This window comes from Ixodes scapularis, unplaced genomic scaffold, assembly GCF_016920785.2.
Source record: "Ixodes scapularis isolate PalLabHiFi unplaced genomic scaffold, ASM1692078v2 PGA_scaffold6__148_contigs__length_123643588, whole genome shotgun sequence".
Lineage (NCBI taxonomy): Eukaryota > Metazoa > Arthropoda > Arachnida > Ixodida > Ixodidae > Ixodes > Ixodes scapularis.
Window position 1 is genome coordinate 43,494,620 of NW_024609881.1, and position 13,201 is coordinate 43,507,820.

A 13,201-nucleotide genomic window follows, 5' to 3' on the forward strand; every position below is an offset into this window, starting at 1 on the left:
TGAGCTCTTCTGAGACTTCTGCTGGATTTATTTTAGACCGCAGCTCTTAGGCACACGTTTGCGGCTTGAGCGGCATCGGCGTCGCTGTCGGCGTAACCGCGAGGTCACGTGACCCCCAAGGTCGCCCCAAGGTCACGTAACCCCCAAGTTCACGCGACCCCCAAGGTCACGTGACACCCCCGGAGGTCACGTGACCCCCCCCTTCCCCCGAAGTCACCCACCCCCGAGGTCCATGACCCCCTCCCTCAAGCTCAGGTGACCCCCCCGGAGCATATTGAAGAATGAGGGGAGTAGGAGAAGGAAAAGGAGGAGGAGGAGGGGTCTACTCTCCCCTCAGTACCCTTCCCTCCTCCTCCTCAAGAGCTGCGCTCCAATCCGGCGTTACAGGGAGTTGTAAACGGCTTTCACTTTTTTTAGAGCGCAGCTCTGAGGCGCCTGTTTCCGGCTTGAGCGGCGTCAGCGCCGCCGTTGGCGTTGCCGTCGGCGTAACCGCGAGATCACGTGACCCTCAAGGTCACGTCACTCCAACGTCATGTGACCCCCCGAAGTCACGTGACCCGAGGTCACGTGACACGCAAGGTCACGTGACTCCCCATGTCACGTGACCCCCCGGAGGTCACGTGACCCCCCTCCCCAAAGTCACGTGTCACCGCCCCCGAGGTCCCATGACCCCCTCCCCCGAGGTCAGGTGACCCAACACCTCCTAGAAGACAAGGCCGTAGCGCTCTTCTCGTGACGTCGCAAAGGAAGGCCATCGGGACGCGCGTTGAAGCGAAGGCAACGCGCGAGGATCGACCGTTGTAACGCGTTTTTAGCCACATAAGCGTGTCATATTAGCTAAAACGAAAGCTGCACATAGCAACGGGTATAGAAAACATTTTATTACACTAGCAAAATATTACACTGCTAAATAATCGGTACGAAATGGCACGAGGTATGCGTATAAGACGTATATCGAACACTGTGATTGTTTTAAGTCGAAAACATTGAGTCATGCAATTATTGTTGTAGGAATGCATATTTTTTACAGAAATACTTCGACAAAATGGCGAGACACGCGGTGATTTGGAAACAGCAAAACAGAACAGTTAAAAATCAGGTAGACGTAGTCAACGCGGACAAGGCAAGACAAGTGTTTCTCACGATCATGTAAGCGACGTTATCGCGTGCAGTCACTGAATTCTTGCATCATACCCCGGCCACATGGCAAAATTAATGTAATTTCGATCGAATGACATTATGGGGTCGACAAATCCGCTTGCGGCGCTCGTATAATCACTCAAGACCGCGAGCTGATTAAATCATATACAACTGAATGAAACTATATTAACTTTTCCGTGTGGCAGGGGTACTAAACGTACTACTTAGTCTACTAATTTACCTCTCCCTATGGGCTCAAGCTGCCTCAGAACAAAACATAACTTATTTTGCATATAATAATACTATTACCTTAATAGTTAAGATACTAGTATAAACGCGGTAAAGGCAATACAATAACCTGAGTATAAATAAACACAGAACCACAAACAACGCACTTTCAATAATCACACAAACTTGTTATTTACCTTCCAGTAAAAACTAGATTACCGCGCATATTTACAAATGTCGACGCAACTGCATACGAATAACGACAAAGAACAAAATTGCAATCTATCATGCGATTAAAAGAAACGATTGCAGCATTTTACTTGCGCCCTACATGACCAAGAAAGCCCGTAAATAAGTTGTTTCTCACCTGTCGATCGTATCCATACGTCCCACAATATACGTGACGAACCAAGCGAACACAAAAAAACTACCCGAGACTACGGTGTTGACAGAAATACGACGGAAACAAGTCTCAAAAGTACCACACACGAGAGCAGCGGCGACGAAAGGCTTAACTTTGTCGACCCATCTCTTGCTGGTGTGCGCTCCCTGCGACAATGACTGGATTTCTTTTCGGTTTCCTTCCCTTCTGAGATGTCTCAGCGTTCCTTTTCAGACAGCCAGCAGCTCACAAACAACGTAAATCAGAATCGGAGCCATGTGGCATCGGCAGCACCGCAGCCGGTCCTTTCGAATAGTGTGGGGTGCTGCGGAACTGCACGTAGTCCCGCGGTTACGGGGATACTCATAAACATAAATTTGGTACTCTCAACCTTGGTAGCGCTTTGCATAATACGTTTACATTATAGATATAATAAATTGTACAAGACTGCGCCTTTAAAACGTATATTAATGTCGGATAGACGCGCATGAACGAACACCACCGCGCCGCTTGTCAAGGAACATTTTTTTCACGTCGATAGCGTATTCTCACGTAGTTGCGCCATGGACTTCCTTACTCCGCCATTGTGACGTAACCTCTCAGAGCGCTATGGCCTTGTCTTCTAGGAGGTGTTGGGTGACTCCCCGGGGCATATTCAAGAATGGAAGGAGGAGGAGGAGAACGAAAAGGAGGAGGAGGAGGAGGGGTCTACCCTCCCCTCAGTACCCTTCCCTCCTCCTCCTCAAGAGCTGCGCTATAATTCGGCGTTACAGGGAGTTGTAAACGGCTTTCACTTTTTTTTAAAGCGTTCCTTCCTTTCGGTGGTCTGCATTACGCCGACTTCAGTCGTTCGCGGAAAAGGTTGGGCCGTGTTATGCAGTTGGGTGACGTTTTCTATTGCCACCTCCACAGCTCTTGCAATTCCGAGCGCCTCATTCAGGTCCAAGGTCTTCGGCTTAGCCAGAAGTACTTTCTTCACAGTTTTGTCGCGCAGTCCGATGACAAAGCGATCGCGGAGGTTCCGCGCGAGCGCAGCGCCGAAGTTGCAGTCGTCTGCGATCTTCCGGAGCTCGGCGACATAGTCTGCCACCTTTTCGTTCGGCTCTTGAACCCGTGTTTAAAAACGGTAGGTCTGGTAGGTCTCCAAAGGCTCCGGGTTAAGGTGCTGTGCCGAGACCTTGAAAATTTCCTTGTAGGCCTCGTCCATGGCCTTTTAAGGCGCCAAGAGGCTTCGCAGACGCACGTGACTTTCGGGTCCCACCGACGTGATTAAAACTGAACATTTCCTCTTACTGTCCACGATGGCGTTTGCTTCGAAGAATGCTTCGAGCCTTTCGGCGTAATTGGTCCATGATTCGACGCTTGCGTTGAAAGCAGCAAGTGTTCCAAATGTCGGTCCCGACGTTGGTTGCGACATGGTGTGTTTGGAGCTGGATGCTCATCGTTTTCCGAGTAGTAGTAACTAGGGATGTCGCGAACTACCCCAGGTTCGATTTCGAAAGGTTTCGATATTTGCGAAGTGAACTGAGGTTCGATTTCGAAAAATTTTGATATTTTCGTACCGACCGAGGTTCGAATTCGAAAAAATTCGCAACTTTCAATCACAATGGAGTTTCGAATTCGAAAAGTTCGAAGCTTTCACGGTTTCTAAAATTTCGGATTCGAATATTTCGAATATTTTTTTTACTTTAGGTTCGATAAATCGAAGATTTCGAAATTCTTTAGAAATAAAAATCGAAAACTTCGAACGCTTCGAATTTGTATAGACATGAAGCTCGAACAATTCAAAGATTTCGATTCTCTTTTAACGCTAAATTCGAAAAAAAAAAATAAACTTCGAAGATTTTGAATTTTTTTTAGTCCAAGTTTTCAAAGTTCAAAGTCCGGTTTTCAAGTTCCTACACAGTTTGTTTCAAATAACGTTTTCACGACTCACAGGTTTTCAGAAAATCAAGTTTAGAAAAGTTCGGGTGTGATATCTAGATTCTGCGAAGTTGGTCAGGCAATTAAATGAGACGACGAGTGTCCCGGATGTGCTGGAACGTTTGCCAGTGCAGAGTGACGTGTGACCATAGATCAGTAATTGTGACCGCCAGCCCGGGAAAGGGGGGGGGGGGGGGGGGTCTTTAACTTGAATCACACAGTAGTGATCACACGAACACACTTTTTTACGAGACTCATCCAGTTCGAAACGACCAGAGGCGAGCAGGAGGTTGAGGCTCAGAAAAAAATGGAAGCGACCTGGCAAACTACCTCCCTACCCCTTGCACGCTGGTAGCAATCCGATCGAACGCCGCCCGAGTGACGCTGGCATATAGTAAGTTAAGTTTGTAATTGTCCTGGAGGTTTATTTTCTGGGACGGAGAAATCGCCTCGCAAAAAGCCGACACAACTCGAGGTCGAGGAGCGTTCTACCATACAAGTGGCGTCGGAAGAGGAAAAATGGGGAGAAAGAGGGTAGGGGGGGGGGGGGGGGGGGGAGGGGCTTTAGTTCCTTTCCCCCTTCCAGATATTTCGGACTGTTAAAGAAAACAATACGGGGAAAGAGGGAGTGGTCGAGCTTATTTTAATCTGAAATTATTTATGCATATGTATAGCTACTGTCGCTCTTCACTGCATAAAAGATTGCGTAGATGGTCATTGTTAGAAGCTCGTTGTCGGAACGCACTACTCGTCACATGCTTAGTGGTTCGGAAGTTCAAAGCTATGTCTTTTCAACCTAAATACCTGTGCCAATAGCAAAAAAAAAAAAAAAAAAAACACGGATATGAAAAGCTGGTGAAAAAAAGAAAAACTATCAAGAATTTACCGGAAGTGTTGTATTCTTGCATATTCAGAGGTGGAGAACTTCGAAACAAATTTCTTTTAGCAAAATGTGTACAGGCTAAAAGAAACACGTCCCAGGAACGTGAAGCGAAAAAAAAAAGTTTTCTTTTAATGACGTGCTGAACTTAAACACAATTAGAAATCTTCTCCATGAGTTAGTTTATTCCTTAACGTGAAAAAACAATAAATACCTTATTTTGTATTCTGCAGTTGGCAATGATATGTACTGTCTCTGGTGTTAATTTAAATGTGACACTTCAAACAACTTAGACGAAAATAAATATCAAGTTTAGGGCATAATTGCATGTAGATACATGTTTGGACACTTCTTCGAAACTCACGTTGAATAACAATAATCACATCTTAAGACGGTACTTACCTAGGCTATACATAGATCATTCTTCAAAAAGTATAACATCTCTACCGCAAATAGCTTCGGCTACAGCGCGCTTCAAATCTGGCACAAACGATAATCGTCAAAAAACCCTCGTCCTTCCTCGCCCCTTCGGGAATTTATTGCTTTCAAACTAAGCATGCCAGAATAGTGAAACAAACGGCATTGTCTTTCGTAAGGAACGCAGCACTGCGTGTTAAAGTTCGAGAAAAAAAATTACGAATGTACCTCACTACTTGAATTCAAATGAAACCGTCCGCTGATCTTTCGAAGTTCAACGAACGTCGAACTTTTACCCTAAAAGTTCGAATTTCGAACTTCTGACTTTTCAGGCTTCGAAACTTTTCGAATTATCTTGTTAAATAAGTTCGAAAGTTCGAAATTCATCGAATTCTTTGGTCAGTCAAGTTCGGAAGTTCGACAAGCATCGAACCTTGCAGCGCAAAAAATTCGAAAGTTCGAAAAAGATCGAATATTTAGCGTAATAAGCTCGACGGTTCGAAAAGCGCCGAACTTCTTAGCTTAACGAGTTCGAAAATTCGACTTCCATCGAATTTTACGATGTAGACAATTCGAAAAATCGAAATCTTTCGAACCTTTCGAACCGCTTGAATCGATCATCCAAACTGCGATTCGAAAAAAGTTCGCGGCATCCCTAGTAGTAACTTGCTTGGTCGGCCGCCACGGGTGAGCTCGTTCTCGTCGCCTGTGTTGAGTCGGTGGGGGAAAATGTACTTATCACGTAGACACATCTAGTTTATTAACGAATTAGGTTGCATTGTTGAGTTGAAACATCATGGCGGTTGCATGGAACAAGAAGAAGAATAGCGCCGCGTGCGCGGGCAGTCCACCGGAAGACACCGGCCCCCTGGTGGTCAATACAAATATACAGCAACTTGGAACGCAGATTTCAGATAACAACTGAAAGGTGTTGCCTTCAGTTAGGCGGCGCAGGCGTACATGCAACTAAGTGCCATTCTCGGTGACTCCAGTAAGTGCTTCGTAGCGTCTTCCACAAAAGCGACTTTAGTGACGCTAGTGACTTTACGAGGTGCAAACACGATTACCACAAAGGGAACGAGATGAGCAAACCAACCTGGCATTTGTTCGTGTCAAACACGGCATTAACAAGAGGCGAGAGTTCCTGTTCCGCTACTAAAGTGACGATGTCACAAGAGTAAAAACCGTCGTCTATAGACCATTCCATTTAGCGCTCTCTGGACGGCACCATTTTGTTCGACCGCAGCGCCCTCTCCACACATCCGGGAAGTTCAGCGGGTTCGGCGGGGTAAAACGAGAGAGAGGGCACGCCGCCAACTCCGCTAGCAGACGACAAACCGGGGGGTTGCCGTTCTCCATATTTGGGCTGTATCGGCGGGTTCTACCGAACACCGAACTCTCGCTCGTGGCTGCCGTTGTGAAGTGGTTCGCGTTCTTAAATAGTTGTGGCTACTCCAAAATCAGCCTATAGCTCTCTGTTGTTCTATTTTGCTAAATAATAAACTAGCGTATATTTTTTTCCGTTACTTAAATAGCAGTTGAGTCAGCAGGCAGTACTACCCTCAACTACTGCGTGTATTGCGGCAGGAGAGCACGTTTTTATTTATTCTTTCAGACTTCCACTCATGGTCGCTAAAGGCCTACACCAGTATGAACTTTTGTATAGTAAGAAAGGTACAGCAACCGGATTTTCTTTACGCCAAAGAGACCGGCCAATCTGACACAGTTTTCCCTATTTTTGTTTTTTATTTGCACGCAGGTAACAGTGCAATCGGACCCTGTGAGTCTTTTTATCTAGCATAGTATTACACGATAACTGGCATACCGAAATCTGCGCATCTGCGCTTGAAAGTTCCAAAATGACGCGATTTTAAACAGAGTTTGCACGCCAGCCGGACGCTAGCTACAGCCCACTCGGCGGAGCGGACGGCTTGCGGGGGAGAGGGGGAGTGCACTTTTTTTTTCTCTTTTACCCTCTCTGCTATGACCCTAATGGAACGGTCTATAGACCAGTGTCCCTAAGTGCTCTTTTTAGCCTCGACCGCAAGGTGCAAAAGCGAACAATAATCTCGAAGCCAGACGCTCACGGGGAGGGGGGGCTGCGTCGGCCTGCGCCGCTGCTTCCCGTTGAGGGCTTCTTCGCTGGTGTGACGACTGCTGTTTCGCCGGCATCGGTCCTGTTTACCGCGGTATGTGAGTCTAGTGCCCGTAATGTGAGAGCCGTGTGTCCATACGCCACTTTGCCGCTGTTGGTTTCCATCTAGCCGAGCCAGAAAACATCTCGCGACGAGTTGACCGCGCCGTGAGTGACGAAGAAGAAGCAAACATGGCGACGGTTTGTGCGATTGATTTGGTGGCTCCGGTGTTGAGTGTCTTCAACGTCCTCGTGAGAAGATTCCCCTGTCCTTCGAAGTTATTGCAAGCACCTCGAGTGGCACGGAAGATGTGGAATCATCGTCTCAACTACAAATAAGCAGACCTTCACGAGCAACAGCAATGCCGAGCAGGCGCTCGGCACAGTTGTGTCGTCAGATGTTCTACAACGCCGAGGTATTTTCATTTATCATTTGAATCTATTTCGCGGATTCTTAACCCCGAGGGGAGTGCCCTCCATTGCAATGCCGTTGTCGCGCAAAGTGCAGAGAAAACCGGGTGGCGATGGCGGTGGTGCTCTTTGATCACTTTGATCTTGCGCCGTCGGGTTGATGGAGTCCGGAATAAAACGTACGTACGTGCGTCTGCCGGATCGGTGTTTTGCACTGCCTCAATACTCTTTCTCACGCGCATTTTCCTTGTGAAGCTTAGTAGCTCATTACACCTCGTCGTCGACTGCGCTCATTTGACTACGACGGACGAGCCTGCGTGATGTGAATTTCACTGCCTAAGATCCTTGGTGTGCTGTAACGAGGGCTAATAAAATATCACCGCGAACTTCTGAAGAAACGAGTCGAAGTTTCGTCTGTTATCATAACTGATCGCCTGTCACAATATTAATCAGTAGCGTTCCTAGACTCCGCCCCCACAGGCACCCTGCATCGTTGACTGATAGTAAGTGTCTCCTGGTACCTCGTAGAATTCCATCCTTTAGAACTGGCAATTAATAGTTTCGAACCCTAACGCTCGCAGGGTGTGTGTGTGTGTGTGGGGGGGGGGGGGGGGAGGACGGACGCGTGCTAACATACTCGTAGCCCTCGTTTACGCCGCTTCGCGGCGGCAGACAAGGCGGCACATTACAAAAGAAAGCTAATCCGAGCTGTCTATGTAACTAGACCCATTCGCTAGTCATTCGAGGAAACGTCGTGGTCCCGTTTTCATTCGCTAAAACGGCGTTCAATCAAGTGAACGCCTCCCACTTATTTCGGCTTGGGAGAGCCGCGCTGCCGCAGAAAGGCAAGCAGATCGCGAAAATCGGTCTCAAACGTGCCACGAATGTAATGTCGTATACAAGAAGCCAAGAATCAAGTATTTGAAAGCTGCAAGGAAGCGGTAGCGAAATATTTACTATGCAATGAACCCTGACTGAAACGCGGATGTCAAGGGTCAGCAGACACCGAGAACATTTAAGACAATAAAGGTTTTCTCTTGTTTTCTTGATCGAGATGGGTCCTCGAATGTTCACGACATCTTATCTGTTGAAGAACGGGCCGCAGAGGCTTCTGGTGAAGACATCTTTCACGATGTGCCGGTGCATTCGGACAACCTGACGCATCCAGCTCCCCAAAGCAACGCCGCCAACGCAGCCCCCCCTCCTGCCTGCCAGTTCTCTCCGCGTGGTGGCGCGAGCGTAGATAAACATGGCGGCGCCCTGGAATTGGCGCGGACACTGGTCTATAGAACAAAAGCTGCACAGCCTGACACTTGTCGACAGGTACCCAAAACGTAAACGGGTGGACATTGCAAACGAGTTTGGACTGCCTGCGTCGACGGTAAACAGTCGTGTCAAAACGAAAATCCGGGCGTTTTCGACAAAAGAAAACCGTGTCTATTAGTCCGTGAGAATAAACTGTGCATGGTAGAAAGCTGTAACTTGGGGAGGCTGTGACGATAGCGGTTATGAGAGAACACGAGAGGTCGGTAACCTGGATTAAAAGATAAAAATTAAATATGAAATTGTTCCGAGCTCACGTCCGCTTGAGCCTAATATTGACGCAACAAGAAATGCCATTGTGGGTGCCTTTAAGAATTATTTATGCAAAAATAAAACTTGTCTGCGAGGAAACAATATGATCTTTCTCGCTGACAAGTGTTTTTCACTTGCATGAATGAAACGTGCGTCCACAATCTCAGTTCTTGTTTTGGCAATATAAGCCTTATGTGGACGTCGGGTCCTAAACAATTTTTTTTAAATATTTATTTCTTTTATTTAAGTAACGCCATGTTCTCAAACACTCCCGTTCCACCCCAACCGCTAGTGTCAAGTAATCACAGATGTTTAGCTTTTTTCGAAGCCCCCTTACGTGGGCAGAGTAACTCGGCTCTTTTTTCTCATAAACACGAACTTCTTTTCAGTGACAAGAAATGTCAAGTTCCGATTGCACAAATCTAAAAAAAATAATTGCTATTTTTTTTCTTTTTTTTATAGGGGGGGGGGGGAGGGAGGGGGGAAATATCACCGAGGTTTTACTGTAGTATATTTACAGCCTAATCATGGTACAACAAACCCTTCGTCGCCCCAATGTCGCGAGGAGACACGTAAAATGACGTTACGTACCGATATAGTCAAAGCCATATATTGAAAAACAGGGCTAACAAACTTAACTTACCGTGATGTTTCCCTAAAAGCCGACCGTTTGTATCAGCATCCGTAAGGCCGCCAGTCACACTCCTAATCATCCTACAAACGACAGTCTGAGGGCACCATCCAAGGCAGCCGTAGGTAGCAAATTTGTGCTCTTAATTTTTCCCTCTTCACTCAAGAAATCTCATTTATTTAAATTTCGCTACAAAACAATGCACCGCTTTTGGCTACCCGTGTGCATAATTCTCAGCGCAATATTGCCACGGGCGTCGGCGAGCGAGCTGTTATGCCGCCATCGACGCCCGCGACGCTATAACGTTATCGTCCGTTTCCTTTTTGTTTTTGGGCACACGTTCGCCCAATTAAACGCTTAGCTTCTTCAGTTATCGCCTCATCAATTGTCATTCGTGACAATATGTTAGAAGGCTGATTCATGCGGTCCCTTCAAAGGGTCAACGGTGCCTTTGAGTCACACAATAGTTAGCTTACATGCTGGTGACACTAGCTCGGCGCTTAAATTACCCGGGCAAGAATGCGATGACCGTTCTACAATACATTTTAGGTCAATTTACTAAATTATTCAAGTATAAGTCGCATGCAATATGACCAAACTCTATCGGGTGCACAAGAGATTATGCATAAATGCTTTGGAAGGGGAAGCATGCTCACACAGATATTTGTTGAGCAAAACGAGAAAGGACATGTACAACACTAATGTTGAAAGCTTAAGTTAACGGAGTGGGCCTAGTCAAACTTTAGTTATAATAACACAGCTGAGGACAAAACATCATGCACACATCCTTTAGCACAAAAGAAAGCACAATCATGTCGTATTTATTTGTTTATTAAGATGTGAAAAGACATGCACAACATTAATGTTCAAAGCTTATGTAAACACAGTAGAATTTGTTGAACGTGAGTTATTCCAATGGCGCAGCTAGGGTCAAGATTGAGACTCTGTATTCTGGTAGCCAAGATTAACGATGCCAGATGAGGAGACGCCGTCCTGTCAGATAAAAGAAAAAAAAAATAGCAGGTTAGCAGAGGACCAAGAAAGAGAAATTTGTGAAAAACTGAAAGAAAAACTTTTACGAGAATTGTTGAATTGAATTTCAAAGTTCGATTGCACAGACGAAACATGTAACGGGGGTATCTCTGACGAGTTAAAACCTTTACAAAGGATTGTCAGCACTCCAAATCAATTACTACGAGATCAAAAAACATCGCCAGCCTCATCCTTATCTCTTCATTCTAACTTAACCCGTCAAATTCGTGTGGTGTATGACGAGAATCCTTTCAGGTAACACATTAATGGAAGGGACACCAAACATTGTTGAGAAACGTTTCTTTCGAGTTCTTTTTATGATTGATATACTGGTGGGCATTTTTTTAATAAAAACATATTCTGAAACAACTCGGTCGTCCTACTTTAAGTTAGAAACTACACAAATAAGATTTGATTTTTGGTATACAGTAGCTAACCATTTTTTGAACATTGAACTTTCGGACATGGCCGATTATTCCGACAATTGTTCGGCGCCGTCATTCGCCACATAGACTTAATGTATAAAAGCGGCTGAAAATCGGGACAACGCACGCCATGTTGCTCAAATTTCGCTTCACTTTAGCGACCACCCTACCGCCACCACGAAACGAATAGCCGCCATTCTTGTTTGTTTCGGCTTGGCCTGAGCCTCCACACTTTGTGGTAGACGTATCATATGCAATGGGGCGCTGTCTATGCGATACAAAAACTAGATTTAGGCTATAATCGGAATCATCGACTTTCTCTTGAAATCGAGGTTAATTTGATTCTAACTTCTGTTTTCTGCTGTTGACGGAGGGATTGTGGTCATCTAAACGTTTGGGAACTGTCCGCTGCTGTCCTTCGCGTTCCTTCTGTCGTGGTCTTAAGCAGTGTCAAATGGCGCTAGATGCGTCTTTAAAGGGACACTGAAAGGGTATTTATGCTCACTGAGGTTTTTAGTTGTATGTGACTTGCAAGATCCCAACTACCCAGAACAGAACTTTCGGGTCGAAATTCAGTTTCTTTCCGCCCGAAAACCGCCAGTCAAGAACTGGCCAATTTAAGTAGCGCTCACTCTCTTCTCCGTGGTCAAGGGCCGTTTTCTAAGGTTTATACACATTCCCCAAATTTAGTCAAAGTCGTAGGTCATTGTAGGCACACACTTAATATTAAAATTATGAAAAACATAAAACCCGTTTTTAGTGGCCTCTAAAAAGCTGCAGATACGTTAACTGTAAAAAGAAAAAAGTTGCACATAGAGCCGGAAGCATTCTGTGCTTTCACTGCGCAATTCTCAACATGCCGTCGTATCACATATCGTGAGTATGGCGGGCTAGACGGCGATGGCAACGGATGACGGACGACTTTACTTCAAGACTGTCATTCGCAGCACCAGTGAATTCTGTCTTCGTTCGAAAGAGAAATTTTCAACCAATCAAAAGAATTGGTATCCATCCAGTACGACACACCCGACCATTAAGCCGATGTGTACAAAAACGTCGCCGACTTGTCGCCCCCTTCTTGTGGCTGAAGACATCGCTCGCTTAAACGTCAAGCACCAAGTGTGTACTTCGAGCTGAATATGCGCGCGTACGATTTCTTTACTAGGTGCAATGTAGCCAATACGAGTTGCTGCCCGACTTCAAGCCGGGAGGGCTTTTGCTGGAGGAAAATCAGCAGGAACTTTCCAGCCTGCAGTTGACCGGCTGCATTATTACGAAGAGTTCCCCCATCAGCTCAGTGGTCAGATATCCGCTTCGCACACAGCCCACCCAGGTTCAATCCAAAGCGTAAACGGACCGTTTTTTCTTATTGCTTTTTTTATAGACATTTTTCGATATTTAATTATTTTTCTTTTTTTTACAGTTATCGCTGAAAAAAAGAAACAGAAAAAACCTATGTTGTGGACGAACCGTTGCTGAACTAAATGATTTGGGATTTCCTTTTTGACACCTGCGAACTCAATACGGTCACTTTTCACAAAGTGCAAGGAGCATATAAATCGGGTAGCGTTCGCTTTCCGAGGTGCCCGTAAATGTTCTACAGGAATTGCAGCCAGCCATTGGTCCCGAACCCGTTTATCTTTCGGGAACTTTTGCAGACTCTGCCGGACAATGTCCCTTTCGGATACAGGACCTGTGAGGCGGCTCTACACGAAACATCTGGGTAGCATTCTTTTTGAAGCCGATCACGAAAATTAAGCAAGGGCACTTACTGCTCCTTTCCGACTCTTCAATGGACAAACCAACTCATCTTGAAGTGTACAACAGCGAGCGGAATAAACATAACTGGAAAGGAATCCCACGGCACCCGCAAAATGTCGTCTGCTGCACGCAACAAAAAAAAAATGTGCGGAGGGAAAAACAAAACGTACGGCCGGGTATAGCCACGTGACTTCCGCCACTCACTCTCTCCTCTATACATTTCTGACCTCCGTGAACAAGTTTCGGTTTCGAGCTGTAGTGT

The 13,201-nt window shown here is 46.0% G+C and overlaps 1 protein-coding gene across 2 annotated transcripts in view; it reads right to left on the minus strand.

The window, feature by feature from the left end:
* Window positions 1–10,536: 10,536 nt before the first annotated feature.
* Window positions 10,537–13,201, minus strand: part of LOC8033079 (MAM and LDL-receptor class A domain-containing protein 2) — a 210,314-nt gene continuing 207,649 nt past the window's right edge. For both annotated transcript variants that reach the window (XM_029973441.2, XM_040210499.3), the window contains one exon: window positions 10,537–10,714. In XM_029973441.2, the coding sequence (XP_029829301.2) occupies window positions 10,652–10,714 (63 nt within the window). In that variant the 3' untranslated portion in view covers window positions 10,537–10,651. The remainder of the gene's footprint in view (window positions 10,715–13,201) is intronic.